Below are 17,747 nucleotides of genomic sequence, written 5' to 3'. Positions count from 1 at the left end.
TTTTATTTCAGCAGATTTATATGCAGGGATTATGACTGTTATGGCTACAGCTTCCATTAGAACAGTGCTGTCCCTTGTTATCTTGGGAACTACTCATGTTGAAGTTACATCAGAAAATTCTACTTCCCCTCAGACTCTATATGGTAAGGCATATTCATTCATTGATTATTTGATGGTACGAGTTATTCACTTATGCAGAATAATGCTATTCATGGAATTAATTTATGAAGTTACTGATAAACAATTTAAACACACAAGTTCCTCCAACTAGCATACAACTAGTCAGTCAAGGTATGCATATCCTGTAAGGTACTTGTGTGCATTTATTTGCATATCCTCTAATATACTTGAGTGTACCTATTTGCATATCCTTAAAAATAGATGTAAGTTTGCATATCCTGTAAGATACTTGTGTGCACCTAGTATGCACTTTTCCTGTAAGATACTTATGTGCACCTAGGTATGCATATCCTGCAAGATACTTGTGTGCACCTATTAGCATATCCTTAAAAATAATGTAAGTTTGCATATCCTGTAAGATACTTGTGTGCACCTAGGTATGCACTTTTCCTGTAAGATACTTATATGCACCTAGGTATGCATATCCTGCAAGATACTTGTGTGCACCTATTAGCATATCCTGTAAGATGCTTTTGTGCACCTAAGTTTGCATATCCTGTAAGATGCTTTTGTGCACCTATGTTTGCACATCCTGTAAGATACTTATGTGTACCTATTTACGTATCCTGTAAGATACTTGAGTGCACCTAAGTTTGCATATCCTGTAAGATACTTGTGTGCACCTCTTTGCATATCCTGTAAGATACCTGAGTACATGTAAGTATGCATATCCTGTAAGATACTTGTGTGCACCTAAGTTTGCATATCCTTTAAGATACTTGTGTGCATCTGTTTGCATATCCTGTAAGATACTTGAGTGCACCTAGCTTGAGCTATGATGAAGGCTTGAATGTGTGCCTGTAGTTGGGAAAAAGTTGTACTACAAACATAAATGAAGACGTGACAATGTAGTCATTTACAAACAGAGCCAGGGAAAACATCAGCGGAAAGAACAAATTGGCACCCAAGCCCAATAAATCGGAGGCAGTTATGTAACTATTTATATATTTTCTGTATGGTATGTCATATCTTTTATGTCAATTCATACGTAATACCTATTTTCCCCATGCAAGTATGTGCTTTCATACACTTAAAAGACTAGAAAACGGCTCTCAATTCAGATTTATTTTAATTAAATGTTACATCATGCTAAATTATCATTTTGAAGAAATGTTACATGTACAAGCTAAGAATAAAACTTATTATATATTACTCCTCTATCCCATTCATAGTTTAACATCCATACAGGAGATGAATGAAGATGTGCATGATTTCTTGTTCATGCTATCATACCTTGATTCCCCCTGCACTAGTAATAGTTCAAGCCAATATTGACTTTCTTCACCCATTGTAATACCAAAATGTCATCTTAAAAGTCCATAGCGATTGATAATTTTTGTTTGGAAATTTTATGACGTTTAATGTGAAGATCACTAAAACATCACAATTGAATAAATTTTGTTATATTATGATAAAATTTCAAAAATTAAAATTATTTTTAAAATTTATATCAGTAATTGCGCTTACATGACCCATGTGACTTGTACTATAGGTATGCATACCCTGTAAATGTTAGGTCAGTTTGACAGGAGTCGGAAGGAGACTAATGATTTTGAAGAAAGCAAATAGGTGTGATTCAGCTAGTTAAGGAACAGTCACTTGCTCAAAAAATTCATTTAATTCTAATGGAACTGTTTTAAGATAATGCAACATACTCTGGTATTTGTTGGCTCAACAGGCTGTAAAACATATGTCTTCCTTTTTTCACGTTCTTTGATGCATTATTTTAATGCATGATGATATAGTTGAATTGGTTGTAATATATAAATTGGATATTTGATTCATATGGAACTTTTGCATGTGTACATTTTTCATTTAAATTGATTTGAAGAATTTAAAATGAAATATGTAAATCTTTAACAATATAAGAAAGTATAAAATAATTCTTGTTATGTTAACTATACCAAATATACACACAGTCATACATAATTACAAATAAAAAGTTATGGTATTAGGAAATGGGCATGTTTGTCTCAGTGTCTGCTTGTCCATTTCTTACAAAATACATGTACTCTACAAGTGATTCTCTTCGTTTATCATGGGACAAGAAAGCTTAAAGAACAATCCCAGCTATGAGCTCATCATTTTGACTCGTGAAATTATGGGTTCAAGGATCAAATGAATTTAAGGTTTGAAATCTGTTGAGAACTTGATGTATACAGATGAGGTTATCTTGCATCTGATTGGGAGCCTGTTAACCACTCTGGAGGCCATATTTTTCGTCCAGTTTCAATCAGGTTTGGAATGTAGGCTTATAATATCATGATCTCAGATAACATCAAAACTGAAATAGATGTTACTGGGAAGATCTTGCATCTCAAATGCTGGGCAAGTTACCACTTGTAGGCTCTATATTTTAGACAAGTTACCACTCTGGAGGCAATATTTTAGACAAGTTACCACTCTGAAGGCTATATTTTAGATAAGTTATCACTTTGGAAGCTTTATTTTAGACAAATTACCACTGAAGACTATATTTTAGACAAGTTACCACTGGAAGCAATAGTTTAGATAAGTTACCACTCTGGAGGCAATAGTTTAGACAAGTTACCGCTTTGAAGGCTTTATTTTAGAGAAGTTACCACCCTGGAGGCTATATTTTAAACGAGTTAACACTCTGGAAACTATATTTTAGATAAATTACCACTCTGAAGGCTATATTTTAGATAAGTTACCACTCTGGTGTAAATATTTTAGGTAAGTTACCACTCTGGAGGCATTAGTTTAAATGCATTGCCACTCTGAAGGCTCTATTTTAGAGAAGTTACCACTCAGAAGGCTATATTTTAGATAAATTACCACTGAATGCTATATTTTAGACAAGTTACCACTCCGGAGGCTATATTTTAGACAAGTTACTACTCTGGAAACAATAGTTACCACTCAGGAAGCAATAGTTTAGATAAGTTACCACTCTGGAGGCAATAGTTTAGACAAGTTACCACTATGAAGGTTCTATTTTAGAGAAGTTACCACTCTGGAGGTTATATTTTAGACAAGTTACCACTCTGGAAGCTATATTTTAGACAAATTACCGCTCTGAAGGCTATATTTTAGGTAAGTTACCACTCTGGTGGAAATATTTTAGATAAGTTACCATTCTGGAAGCAATAGTTTAGATACATTACCACTCTGGAGGCCATAGTTCAGGTAAGTTACCACTATGAAGGCTATATTTTAGATAAGTTGCCACTCTGGAGGCAATAGTATAGGTAAGTTGCCTCTATGGAATCTATATTTTAGACAAGTTATCACTCTAGAGGCAATATTGGTGACAATTTACCACTCTGAAGGTGATATGTTACGTAAGTTACCACTCAGGAGGTGATATTTTAGATAAGTTAATGATCTGGAGGCTATATTTTAGGTAAGTTACCACTCTGGAGGCAATAGTTTAGATAAGTTACCACTCTGGAGGCAATAGTTTAGATAAGTTACCACTCTGGAGGCAATAGTTTAGACAAGTTGCCACTATGGAGGCTATAGCTTAGATAAGTTACCACTCAGGAGGCTATATTTTAAATAAGTTACCACTCTGGAGGCAATAGTTTAGATAAGTTACCACTCTGGAGGCAATAGTTTACACAGGTTACCATTCTGGAGGCTCTGTTTTAGACAAGTTGCCACTCTGGAGGCTATATTTTAGACAAGTTACCAGTCTGGACATTATATTTTAGACGAGTTACCACTCTGGACATTATATTTTAGACGAGTTACCACTCTGGAGGCAATATTTCAGTTCTTACTTGAAAATCTGGAATATATCCTTTTGTCATCAAGATCCTGGATGAGTTTAATAATGAGCAGTATCCATACATATTCATGAGTTGATCATGTATTTCATTTGCTGAGCTTGTTATCACTCTGGGGACCATATTTCTGATCTCATTTTGGTAAAATTTGGAATATGTACTTGTATCCTCAAGATTTTGGATGATTTCATTAATTGTTCCATGAATATTAATGAGGTGTTCTTGCATCCGATTGGCTGAGCTTGTCTTAACTTTGGAAGTTTATTCTAATTCAGTTTCAATCAGTCTTGTACTATAGACTTTTATTATCAAGATCTTAAACAACTTGACTAATAACCAATTTTCATGCATATGAATTATGTGATTTTGCAACAGGTGTACTGAGCTTCTTACCACACTAGATGCCCTGTTTTGTATCCTTTTTTGATTATACTTGGAATATATGCTTATACCATCGAAATCATGGATAACTTGTATATTTCTGAGATCCATACATATTTAAGAGGTGATCTTTCATATAATTGGATGCACTTGTAGTCAGTTTGGAGGCCATGTTTATAATCTAATTTTAATGAACTTGGAATATATTGACAGTTACTAATAATATATTTGTAAACAAATTTTTAAGATACTCCCTATTTCCCATTGGCTGGTGGTATTTGGATGGTTCTAGAAGAATTTAGTAGTTTCCCATTGGATGGGCTAGGTCACATAAATAGGAGTTTCAAAATATTTGTTGAGTAGTATGATCTGTCACGCAGGGCTGTGCTTTTAAATATAGTTGTAATAGAAGGTTTGTATAAGGAGAGAAATGAGCTTGCTAAAATTTACTTGAACAGACCTGACATTGTATACAAATTTGATGGAAAATTCAAATGACAGGATATTTTCGGACAAGATTATTGTAACATATATCAGGTGGAGAGGTATATGTTGTTTACATTAGAATTACTCATTCCATATCTAACATCAGCCTTAGTGGAATCAATTTTATTTGTATTAAGTTGAGAAGATTCTTTTTCTTTCTTTTCTTTAATTATTCATTGTAATTACAAAGTGCTCGTTGTTTTAGGACTAAATCAATAGTTTGGGATTATTGAGAGTTCGTTCAGGGACATTTTAGATTATATCAATGCGATGCATTACGGTCATTAGCACATTTGAGGTTACTGGCATACAGAGATCTTGGAAATGCTTAATTACGCGTATTTGGATGCAATTTTTTTATCAGGGATGCAGAAAATCACCCACACAAGAGTCCTCTGTATGCACTTTTTTGTTGCAAACAGGAAAGTTTCGCAGCACAATAAATATGTTCTAATTGCTTTGAAAATGAAACAATAATTAAGGTCCAGAATAAAACATGAAACCTTAACACAAAGAGTTAAAGACGAGGGACCTAGTGTGGAAGAATATGATCCAAAGCTAGGCATCAGAAAATTTTGTGAAATGTGACATAGACAAAAGTGAACTATATTTAGTTAAAGAATATGATATTGGTACATACCAATTTTAATACATATTTTTTTTATAGAATAATAAATGATTACAAATAAATAAAACTGACAAAGTTTTGTGTCTGTTTATTCCTGGCATTTTAATGGACATTTAGCCACTTCAACATGTTTCTGGGATGGGACTGCAAATTTTGCTAGTGGGACTCAGTTTTTACCAAGTTAGGAGTCCTGGACTCCTAGTTTTAAAATCCTAGTGAGACCTCTGTGGCATATCAGCACATTTAAAACTGGAACTCATTTTTCAGACACCACTGGAATTCATTTGGAATACTCAGTACTTTTGGACTTGTGTTAGAACTGATAGGACTATGTGGGATTTAATTCACAAGACTAAGTTCTTTTTAAAATTTTCACTTTGTATTGTAGGGAAATTATTTGTTTAATTTTAATGAACCTGTTGGTTTGACTCGTTTCTGTTACTTTAGTTTAAGACCATAGATTTATAACAGTAATGAGATGGTTTGCAAAAAATGGCAGCAGTGAAATACAGATTTGTTTACAGAGAATCTGAATTCATTAATTCATTAATTCCAGGAAGCCTCAAGATTAAATTGCAATAAACTTTTCATTATCTTATAGATGTCCTTTATAAATTTTTTTATTGGAGAGTTTATCTTTGTCCAAGATTTTGTGTAATTCCTCATCTTTACATTTTTAGAAATTTATAGCTTTCCCTACCATGAATATTTACAGCATGTTTTTATGTTTTCTAATTTCATGGTGTTTGTTTTCTGTAATAATATTATATTTTTTAATTTTATAGGTGTTGTCTAATGTTGTAAAGCACTTAGAGCTTCTACAGGTTAGGTGCTATACAAAGTCCTCATTATTATTATTATTATTATTCTTATTCTTAATTGAAACCATGTTGCCATTATTGTGCAGAGTTGCCATTAAGTACTAATACACGAATGCTTATAGTTATGTGATAACTATATGTTTTAAAGAGATTGTATGTATCAACTCTAAAGGCATCTAAAATTTTGCATCTGTAGGTTTTGTTTTTCCCCCTTTATTCTTCCACCATTAGTATAATTGTATAATAGCAATATTTGTAGGTGAGAAAGTGTGCTCGCCAGTTGGAATTCTAACTCATGGCAACTGGACGATAGCCAAGGATCCTGTTGTTGTGCGTTACTTTTGTTCTGAGGGATACACTCTTCATGGTCCACCTAAGCAGCAGTGTCTTGAAGGGGTTTGGGACCCCCCAGGGCAACCTGCGTGTGTGCTAGAACAAAGAAAAAGTAAGTTCCCAATGAAATTAAGATATAAAGTAAAGAGATTGTTAATTAAGCCCACACTTAACAAAGTGGGTTAAACCCTATACTTATCGTATCAGTCTATCTGTTTGCATTGTAGTTTACATACACTAGATAATATTATTGGAAATAGTTTGATTTCAACTGAATTTGGTTGGCAGCTTAATATTGATGAGACCTCAGATAGGTTTGATATTCAGCTTTCTATGTTTAAATTTGGGAGATATGTCCGATTATAGACCAGCTACCAAACTTGAGTATCTGCGACATTAATTTTACTAAGAATCGTTAGATTTCAGCCAAATATGGCATGCACCTTTATGTTAATAATACTTGGAATTAGTCCGATTTCATGCTTTCTGTGTCATTATTTCAATGAGTTATGGCCCCTGATTGACTATTCTCTTAACTTTGAATTCAGCAGCACATCTTTATCAAGGATTGGTGCATAAAGCTTTGAAATGGATGAGACCTTGAATAGACTTATTGATACTTTGAGTGAGTTTGATTTCATGCTTTCCATATCATCATTTATAGAAGTTATAGCCCCTTGATCACCCACTCTCTGAGCTTACATTGTTCATTGCATCATTTTGAGGCTTTGTTGCTCCCAGTTGCTCTTTCTTCTAAACAATTGCATAACTTTAACAAGGAATGTTGAATTTCAACTAAATTTGGTATCCAGTCATACATTAATAAGATGTCAGATGATCTTGGTTTTGGTCCCAAGCTTTTTGTATCATCAGTTCTGGTTTCCTATCCTCAAAAAGTCTGTACAGTAGTTCCCCTCTTATAAGGCCACCCCTATTGCAGCAGGGAAGTGGCATTATAATGAGGGTGATCTTTCCAGAGTGGGATGACAATTGTGAGTAGTAAACAGATATGAAAAAAGACACAAGTATATTTAATTCTAAAACATTTAATATTTTCATTAAAAAATCACATGCATGTTGTGAAATAAATGTAAAACAAACTGTTTCATCATTTTCAAAAGAAAGTTATGAATAACCATTGATATAGTTTTAAAACTGTCTTTATGTTACAGATCAAATCATTTGTCACTTTGTTGGTAACAGTCTAAATAACAAATCCGTCTTGTCACAATTAAAAATATCCTTGCTGTCATATCCCCAGCATATATTGTTTAGTCCTTTGTTCCAATCTTTGACAACTTCATTATTAACATCAGCTGATTCTCCACAAAGGACAGAACACTTAATATTGTGTTGCACTTGAAATCTGCGCAACCATCCGTTACATAGGTAAAGTTGCCATATCCCAGTTCAACTGAAAAAATTGTTGCTTTTTCTTGTCATTCAAATCAGGATACAGACATCTCCTGGCTCAAACAATCTTCCTTTCTCCGTCCATTTCACCTTCCCACTTCTGCAGAATTGTTTCCTTATCTTTCATGATATTGTTTATCTGAGTCTTTCCGACATTAGTTTTCTGCAAGGATCCTCAACCACCCCTCTTCTCGGTCAGTTGAATTGCTTTCACTTTCACGTTCACTTCTAAACTGAGAATTTTTCTTTTCCTCGATGACATGTTGATCTTTTTGCAGTAAGTTATTCATGTTGCCGTCTACAATACTGATAAAACAATTTTTTTTGCATCTGAACAAATTGCCATGTTGTTTTAAAGGAAGTGATCTTGTCACGTGATTCGTTAGTCGCAGTCTGGTACCCTATTGTTTTTATACATTTCTTTATATCAAGTGAGAAGCCAAAACCACTTCGATGTGTACCATTAAAACATCATGCAGATTTGACCTTGTGAACGTTAGGATTTGTAATTTTGACAGTTATTGTCAGTAGCAGTAGCCACTAATTATCAAAGGGAACAAGCTCAACATTTTACTAAGGGAAGCCATAAAGGCTATCAAACCATTTTCCTGCAGACATGTGTATTGTACATCAATACTGCCACTTCTCAGCTGTTACTACTGTTCAATAATTGTAAACAATTATCAGAGTGACTGAACCGGACATCTTATGATAACACAGCAGTAAGGCTAATTGGATTACATGTACTTAACCTTTTGTATGGATTAAAGTTTGAGTCTTTCTCGGCTTTATGGAATAAATGTAGCCTCTCGTGAGGCATAAATGATATAATATTAACCTTAGTGGTACATGTACTTTAGTCAACACTTCTTTCAGTAACGAAAACCTGGCATCGGGAAACAGAAATCGGATTACTTAACACGTTTTGAATAAAATACTGGTTCTGGATACATATTAAAATAAAATGCAGCCGCTTGTGAGGGGTAAATTTTATATTATTGCACTAATATGCTGGCTGCTGATCACGTTAACCAGGTGGCCTTTCATGAGGGGTACTTTTGAACACAAACTCGTTGGTGCCAACGGATTCTGGTTGTAAGGAGCGGGTGGCCGCTGGTCAGGGTGGCTGTTCAAGAGGGGGACTACTGTACTTTATATTGTTGAAGGCACAGGAGTTTTAAGGCCAGCATTTACTTCATCTGTTTTGTAGAGTCATTGCACATTATTGTTAAATACATACATTTGTTTCAGTAAAGGTCCACGGTTTAAGGCCTTAAGATTAAATTGTAGCAAGCAGGGTCCTTTATGAAGCATCAGCCACTAATTGCTCATGATATGAGGGATATGGGTTTACTTTTTGTGACTGATACATTAAGTTATGAATATGGGTTTGTACATTATTCTGAGGACAAGAAAAGTAATTTGGGGTTTTATTTGCTTCATGGTAGTTCTAATAATCACCTAAATTATCAACTGGAAATATTTTTGCAGAGGTTAAAATAACTTTTGTGTACATACACCAATCCCTTGATAACTTGCATCCAGATAACTGGCAAACCTGTTGATTACATGGGGTCAGGCAGATCCCATGTTTGTGTCTTTTACTAGAAAGTACCCCAAAATACTGTTCCCTATTTGTTAAATGTGAAGAAAATCATGATCAAAAATGGCAAACGAAACCTTGATATATCACTTGTTTAATCATCAAAAGCAGTAGTAATATATTTTTTTAAATTTTCTTTCCAAACATTTTCAGTATTCAATATTCAGTGAAATTTCAGTCAATGAAAATGTCACTAATGTCTGCTGATATCAGCACTTTATTAAATAAATACCAATTAAATAGGTTTTGTCAAGTGAAATCCATGTTTTAGTTCTATCGTTTAATTTGGTGTCAATGTAATCGTCATGAATGCAATATACCTTCTTGTATCCAAATGTGAAAAAAGTCCATCTACCATCACAGCTATGTCATGTCAGTCTACCATCACAGCTATGTCTGTCAGTCTTCCATTACAGCTGTGTCTGTCAGTCTACCATCACAGCTATGTCTGTCAGTCTACCATCACAGCTATGTCTGCCAGTCTACCATCACAGCTGTCATGTCAGTCCACCATCACAGCTATGTCATGTCAATCTACCATCACAGCTATGTCTGTCAGTCTTCCATCACAGCTGTGTCTGTCAGTCTACCATCACAGCTATGTCTGTCAGTCTACCATCACAGCTATGTCTGCCAGTCTACCATCACAGCTGTCATGTCAGTCCACCATCACAGCTATGTCATGTCAGTCTACCATCACAGCTATGTCTGTCAGTCTACCATCACAGCTGTCTGTCAGTCTACCATCACAGCTGTCATGTCAGTCTACCATCACAGCTATGTCTGTCAGTCTACCATCACAGCTATGTATGTCAGTCTACCATCACAGCTGTCATGTCGATCTACCATCACAGCTATGTCATGTCAATCTACCATCACAGCTATCTCTCTGTGAGCATTTCTGTGAGAACCACATTTAGTGCCAACCATGTTCTGATCTCCAGTTTGTGGAGATATTTGATCACTATGCAGTCTTTCTGGGAACCCAATATGCATCACAAAGTTTCTCTAACCTTTGGTTTGATTTCGAGTTCGCAAAACCTGAACATACCACGTGAACTGGTCAGTTTTTATCAGTATGTTTTTAGCTCCCCTTAGATTTCAGTAATGATGTAAACCAATAATTCCATTGTCTGAAGCTGCAAAATATCCATATCTCAAAATAAAACAAATCTAACCAGTTGCCTAAAACGTGATGAGCTTACAAGACCTGCTCAGGGGTCAAGCTTTATTTATCTCAGTTGATGGCTTCTTCATACACTGTGCATGATAATTGACTCACCTAGGGCTACTGAGTTCAGTCTAGTTTCTCATCTGGCAACCTGTCAAAAATCATTTTTCATGCTTGAAGTACTGTATATCACTGTAAACAGCCTGTGTTCTCTATGCTTGAAGTTCATGTACATGTATATCACTGTAAACAGCTTGTGTTCTCCATGTTTGAAGTACATGTGTATCACTTCAAACAGTAGACATCAAGTACAAAGCTATAGCTGTAAACAGCCTGTGTTCTCCATGCTTAACATACATGTATATCACTTCAGACAGTAGACATCGCGTACAAAATGCATAGCTGTAAACAGTCTGTGCAGATGTTGCTCTGCAAATAATATTACTACCCACAATAAAAAAGATATCTTTATTGTTACCCATATCTGCTATTGATTGAATCAAAACAGGCACACAAAACAAAACCATTGCCAACAAAGAGAATAGAAACATCTGCTTCACTGTAACCAAGTTATGTTGATGATTTTTTCAGCATCATACACTGACATATTAATGTCCGCCAACACAGTGCAATATGCCTCTCAGGTAACTGTTGTTAAAATTCTTCAGAAATAGAAAACCATAGATCCACGTTCAGTAAAGGCAGTGATTATTGACTTGCAAACAAATATTTTGATCTCTTTGGTACCTTCTGTGTACCTCCTTATAATGGTCTGTGTGGCTTACATTTAAGCTTTACAAAATATCTACAAAATATTGCATTTGTCTGTTTACTTTTCTGTATCCCCCAGTGCTAGACATCACAATAAAGTGACACATTGCAGACATCGTAGCGATATGGCTGAAAAATTGTTAAAGCTACGTTAAAAATCCAATTCACACACACAAGAAATATAAAAGTTTAAAACAACTAAACAAACTGCCCAAAATTTTGACAAAGCTCCATGGCATGTAGGCCTTTCAGAGTTATGTGAGTGGTGCTGCTCCATCAAACACTATAGTTTACATTACTAGAAGTAGAAAAAAAATTACGTGACTTTTTCTAAAAACCACTGAACAAAATTTGCAGCATGGAATCAAGGCCTGATGATAACAATCTTCTCTCAGATGTGGCCACCATTACTACAACTAGAACAATTTTAAAAAACTGCCAAAAAAAATCCCAGATCAGAATTTGATGAATTTGACAGCAATCTTGCATAATGATTTTAAAGTTTGTACAAATGATCCTCTCTTCAAATATGTCTGCAGTTGCTTGGAAATAGAGAAATTTTTAAATGTCTTCTTATAAAGAGAAAACCAATGAACAGAATTTTACTGAAAGGATCCTGGTCGAAATTTATAAAAATGATTCCGATCAAACAGCAAAAGTATGGACCCCATTTCTAAAAGTACAAGACATTTTAAACAGCTTAATCTTAAATACCATATCACAATTTTGGCATGAATTTCATGACTCTTTAAATGATTCATGGATTCATGCCGTATGCAAAAAAATAATGAATTCCCCAATTCTCAATTATTTTAAATCTTTAATAAAATAACCGATTTCCCGTTAAGCACTTTTTGTGATATTGGCAGTTGCCAAAATGGTGCAGAATGGAACTATAGCTGATTGGTACAGTTGGCCCGGTAGCAAGCATTTTAGAGTATTTTAATCTAAGAGTTGTTTTACAAATGCTTTTGAGAAACTGGGGCCTAACCAGAATTTTACATGCCGTGAATACTGATTTGAATTACCATTTTGATTCGGCACTGCATCTTGAAAATGTCTTCACCAACAAGGAAAAAGAAATGTATTGCACAAAAAGTAAAGTTTAGATGGAATATACCCAAAATTGGCCTTGCATTCAGCCAACTGAGATGCATCATGCTTTTTGCACGCAGTGTGCCACAAATTTTAGCAGTGGGCATGGTGGCAGAGGATGTGAGGAAAGCACATTGGTAGCAAAAAGCACATAGAGGTTGGGAAAATTAAGAACTCGCAGCAGATTTCATCTCTAGATGAAGACCTACAAGTTTGAACTAAGTCAACCTTTATCAGCTGGAGACCATGCCAAGCATTTGTTCAGACAAATATTCCCGGACTCGAAGATTGCTTCTTGAATTCATGTCAAAATTCACTAATTTTTATTCTTATTTTCACAAATTGCGAGCTTGTTGGGTTGGCAGCTATGAATTTATCCAGATTTGACAAAAAGTACCTTGTCATGAACACCTTTTAAGTTTGCATAAATTATATTGTCATAATTAAAATAATTAAATATGGATCTTGTTATTAAAAATGGATATCTCTTGTCATAAACCTCTTGACAGAATTTGATTAAATTTGGTGGTCTCTTCTAAAACTAGAATTACTGTTTCAATGAATTTTGCAAAAAGCAGTCAATAGAATTTGAACAGAATTTGAACAGCATCCAGGCATAAAAGGCCTTCCATTATTGAACAAATGATGCTAATCTGTCATGAAATATAGATGTAAATGCAAAAAAGAGAAACATCATATAGCTTGTTTTCATAATATGCAGTCATTAGATGTTGGAAGAAATTTCTGCAGAAAGCATCTTACAAGCCAGATTTTTTGGCTGATGGCTTGTGCATTTGGTTATTAGCAATATGTCATCACATGAGTCATCTCAGGCCCACTTGTCCTCTTGTTTTCTTCTGAGACAACCACTTTAATGGGATGTTTTATTCTGTTACAGCTTACTGCAATAGTCCATCAGTTGAAAATGGCATTGTCCACATTTTGATACCATCATTTGAACAGCAATTTGCACCTGGAGATGAGGTGATTGTTCAGTGTAAAACTGGCTATAGTATCTTTCTGGAAGGTGAAATGTACAATTTGGCAGACAAAATGAGAATCAGGTGTGCGCAGGATGGCAGGTGGGTTACCACTAGCCAGTATGGATGGCCAGTTCAACCTGTCTGCAAAAGTAAGATCGATCTCTCTTTCTCTCTCTCTCTCTGACACCATTATAACAAGTTAGAGTTATAGTTTGTTTGAAGCAGAAATTGTAACCCTGAACCCATGTGGTGAGTAACAGCAACTATTGCCTAGCTTACATGCACCAACACCTCAATACACACTGAGCACTTGTCCTCTGACATAGATGGAACAAAGATGAAGGTGCCTCTCCTAGGATCCCATATTATATTTGTTTATCATAATTAATGTGCTAGCCTTATTTTTTTGAAATTCAGCCTTGAAAATATTAAAAGGATATGTTTTGTGGGGATAAAATCTACTCATAAACCGAATTATTACATTTTTGGTTCTCATTTTGCAGCAGCATTAGTATTAGTATTATTTTTCCTGATGCACTGGTCTCCTCGCAGATTAATTATTTATGCAAATCATTTGGTCATTCAAAAATGTATTTGATACTTTTTTCAAAATTTTATTCCACTGTCAATTTTAAAAATTATTTATTTATTGACAGTAATCAGTTTTACTATGTTGAAAATCCATAACACCAAATTGACTGTCATTTCTGCTAGTCAGATGGTGAAGTTTTATTTGATTAACATGTTTCCCAAACTTTCAGGTTCTGGAGACTAAAATTGTTTCCATTTTGGAAGAAAATTTCTGAGCCAAGCTCCTGACTAGATCTCATGGTTATGTGTAAGGAGCTCTCTCAAATGATTATCAGGGGCCACAACTTTGCTAGACAATGTAGTGGTAATCTGTCCCCTCTATGTTGCGACCATTGGTAGTTGCATCAAGCTGTATGGTTTACACTTTCCTGGCCCACTAAACCAGCCACCTTGGATGCTGAAGCGGCTGAAGTGGGTATTTCTATGAGGGCTCACCTTCCAGTAAAAGCTCTTAAATCTTAGAGGAAAAAGCCAAAGTCTCGCATGCAAATCTTTTTTCAGCAGCCTCATTCACTCAGCTGAAAGAATTCTGTCACCAATTGGTTTTCATTGGCAAAACATTTAGGCATGCATTGTCTTTGTCCATATCCTTGTCAGCAGAAATTCTCCACGTCTGAGGGCTGGCCACATGAAGTATGGCTACTCAAGATTTGAGAGAAAAAACAATGGTCCCTTTCATCCACCTTTTGCTCTTTAAAACTGGCCAAATAGCAAAATCATCCAGAGCTCCCTCATAGTCCATTGGCTGTTCAAAGCTGTACAGCCACAATTAAAGCAACAACACTATTTTTGAGCTGCCCATCAACATTTGGTCCTAAAAAGATGCACCAAAATGGCCCAGAGAGGACGTTTTTCAGCCTTTTCCTTTTTCCTAAGGACAGGGATGGACATCCCATGGAACATAATACTGCTCTTGTTATTCCATTGTCTCTAGACTAAACCTCTTGTCTTAGGTTTGGTCTGGCTTAATGATTGATAGGTGGGTCCATTCTAAAAGATGTCTCTGGCTTGGGTTTTGGTATCTCTCTCCTTTAGTAAGGTTCTACATTTTCTTCTACCATTTATTTTCTTCATTAACTTATTTTAAACATTTTCTTGTTTTTTTAATAAAAATTATAATTTTTGGCAACGGATCTTTTCATAATTATTTTAGGACAAGAATTGATGGTTTCACTAATTGCAATTCAGATTATTTTTGGAAGCTATTGTTGAAAGGCAACTTCCTATACATTGTTGTTGTAGGGTTTAATGCCCTTTTTTCAGCATACGATAGGCTATACATGGCAGCCAGTATTAATAGTGGAGGAAGAACCCGGGAAAACCCCTGAAAAAACCACTGACCCATGAGAAGCTACTGGCAAGCTTTCTTGCTTACCCATATTGGCTGAATCCGAGACTCGAACCCACACAGACAGAGGTGAGATGGCAGTGATCCATAACGCAGAGCGCTTTAAACCACTCGGCCACTCAGGGCCCCTATACATTGTTGTACCATAGCAATAACCCCTTTAGTTTGCTGACAATTTGTATTGCTCGAATTGTGACTTTTTGAGGGTGAATTGGATTCATGCTGTTTGAATTAACAGAGAAAAATAGGGTATTCAGTATTTGAAGCCCAGGTGAAAGAAACACTCCTTTGCCCATGTAAAAAAAAAACATTTATTTATCAATTTTTGAAGCTGTTTGTACATGTATTATATATATTTTAAATGCAGCACCAAATACCATTTACAAACCATTTTGAAACCATCTTTTGTTATCTTTAAAATTTTCTGTTTACTACAGATCCTGCTTGACTCAAATTCATGTAGCCTGTTTGTTTTTGAGAATCGTCTAAATCCAAGCACTATTTGCTGCATGTTGATTTTTTTTGTCTCCTCTGGATCAGTAAGTTAGTCCTGTGCACTGAAGGGTTTATTGTGTTTTATTATTCAGAAGTCAAGTGTGATCCTCCACCTCAAATTCCCTATGGTCAGCCTATAACAGCTTATGAAGCTGTATCAGCATACGATGAGGTGTACTACAGATGTGATGAGGGATACTATATGATGTCCATACAAAGTCAACCATTGATATGCAAAGATGGGCGTTGGAGTGGAGTGTTGCCTACTTGCAGTAATTTATATTTTTATATACTCCATTTTTTTCTCCGTTAACTTTACATTGCCAGAAAGGTGCAGTATTTTATGATACTGGACACTCATATTGCACTCACTACTTTGTAAACAAACTGTGTACACTCATATTGTAGACTTTAGGTTTTAGTTTATTAGATTTTTTTGTGGATGAACTAAAACAGCTGTTTCGTCTATTTGAAAGAAAAGACAATAAATAGATATGGACGAGTTTACTGAGTCACAAATGAAATTTTAAAACAAGCAAACGAATTCACAATGTCCAGAACAAACTCATGAGAGATGAAAATATCATTTTGATCATTTAACGTGAGAGACGCGGTATTGAAAATACCATTCTCATTGTTTAAACAGTTATTTAGGATGTTCATAACATTTCGTTCATGCAGTTGTTCAGACCCGTGATCTCTGGGGTATATAAAAGTAGCATATAAAAGCATACTGAGGGCATGGGCTGTCATTTTCTACATGAAATTACTAAATTCTTGGGGGGAAAAGGAAATGAAAGACTTGTTAGAAAATGGCCAATAAGCCAAGACAATAAAGAATTCTTATTTCCTCTGTGTGAATGTATTGTGATACAACACATGCTTTACAATTTTCAGCATTAACTTTGTTGATACAGTGTTTCAGATTTAGGCTAGTGATAGATGCCATGATACTGAGTACAGGTCATAACATAACTGGGGAAGCATGCAAGTGACCACGTGTAAACATATCTTCTTTTGCTGGTAATAAGAATGGCAAAACTATACTTACATTTTTGCATCTTGAATTTCCTCAAATTGTACTTTCTTCGTTCTGCTAATCCAAATTACATGAGCTATGTCATGGTTTCTAAAGCTTGCTTACACATCTGTCATAATTTTACTTTAATTTCAACTATATTCCAAGTTCATTCTACTTTCTGCACTCAAAATGAAATGATCATGAAATTCCATTGCATCTTTTTGATAATTACAGTTGAAAGATTTAATATTTTCCCACTTTTTGATTCCAAACATTCAATGGAAGAACGGAAACACACATACAGCTGAGTCCAAACATGCCCCAGGCTCCTTGCTCAAATCACAGTCACATGTATTTTGCGTGAAACCGAAACAACTAATAAATCCAGCAGAATAGAGTAGAATCAACAACAACAAAAATCGATTCATTCCGGACCAGCTGGAAGAGATGTTGCAATGCACATTCATTCACAGTATCACTCTGAAGTTCAAATTTAAATAGACAAAACGCGGCAGTTAGTTTTGAAAGTGATGTCAAGGGCGCGACTTAGTTCAAAATTTGATGGGCAGATTTATGTGTGCATTAATATTGTTGTTTTTTGTACTGATGATTCAGCACTTGTGTATTTATTTTGAAATACAGCATAAACTCAATTACTCTGTTTCTGTATAATTA

At 35.2% G+C, this 17,747-nt stretch overlaps 1 protein-coding gene across 2 annotated transcripts in view; it reads left to right on the top strand.

Annotated features, from left to right (window-relative positions):
- Positions 1–17,747, top strand: part of LOC149805787 (zona pellucida sperm-binding protein 3 receptor-like) — a 56,740-nt gene that overhangs the window by 7,092 nt on the left and 31,901 nt on the right. The window contains exons 2-5 of one of the 2 annotated variants that reach the window (XM_089950479.1): positions 12–143; positions 6,508–6,693; positions 13,533–13,766; positions 16,144–16,323. In XM_089950479.1, the coding sequence (XP_089806605.1) occupies positions 32–143; positions 6,508–6,693; positions 13,533–13,766; positions 16,144–16,323 (712 nt within the window). In that variant the 5' untranslated portion in view covers positions 12–31. The remainder of the gene's footprint in view (positions 1–11; positions 144–6,507; positions 6,694–13,532; positions 13,767–16,143; positions 16,324–17,747) is intronic. The other variant, XM_089950480.1, reaches the window with a different exon arrangement.

This window comes from Sinohyriopsis cumingii, chromosome 2 (genome assembly GCF_028554795.1).
Source record: "Sinohyriopsis cumingii isolate HCF-2022 chromosome 2, ASM2855479v2, whole genome shotgun sequence".
Taxonomy (NCBI): Eukaryota; Metazoa; Mollusca; class Bivalvia; order Unionida; family Unionidae; genus Sinohyriopsis; species Sinohyriopsis cumingii.
Note: the sequence above shows the minus strand (reverse complement) of the source record. Positions and strands in the feature narration are given on the sequence as shown.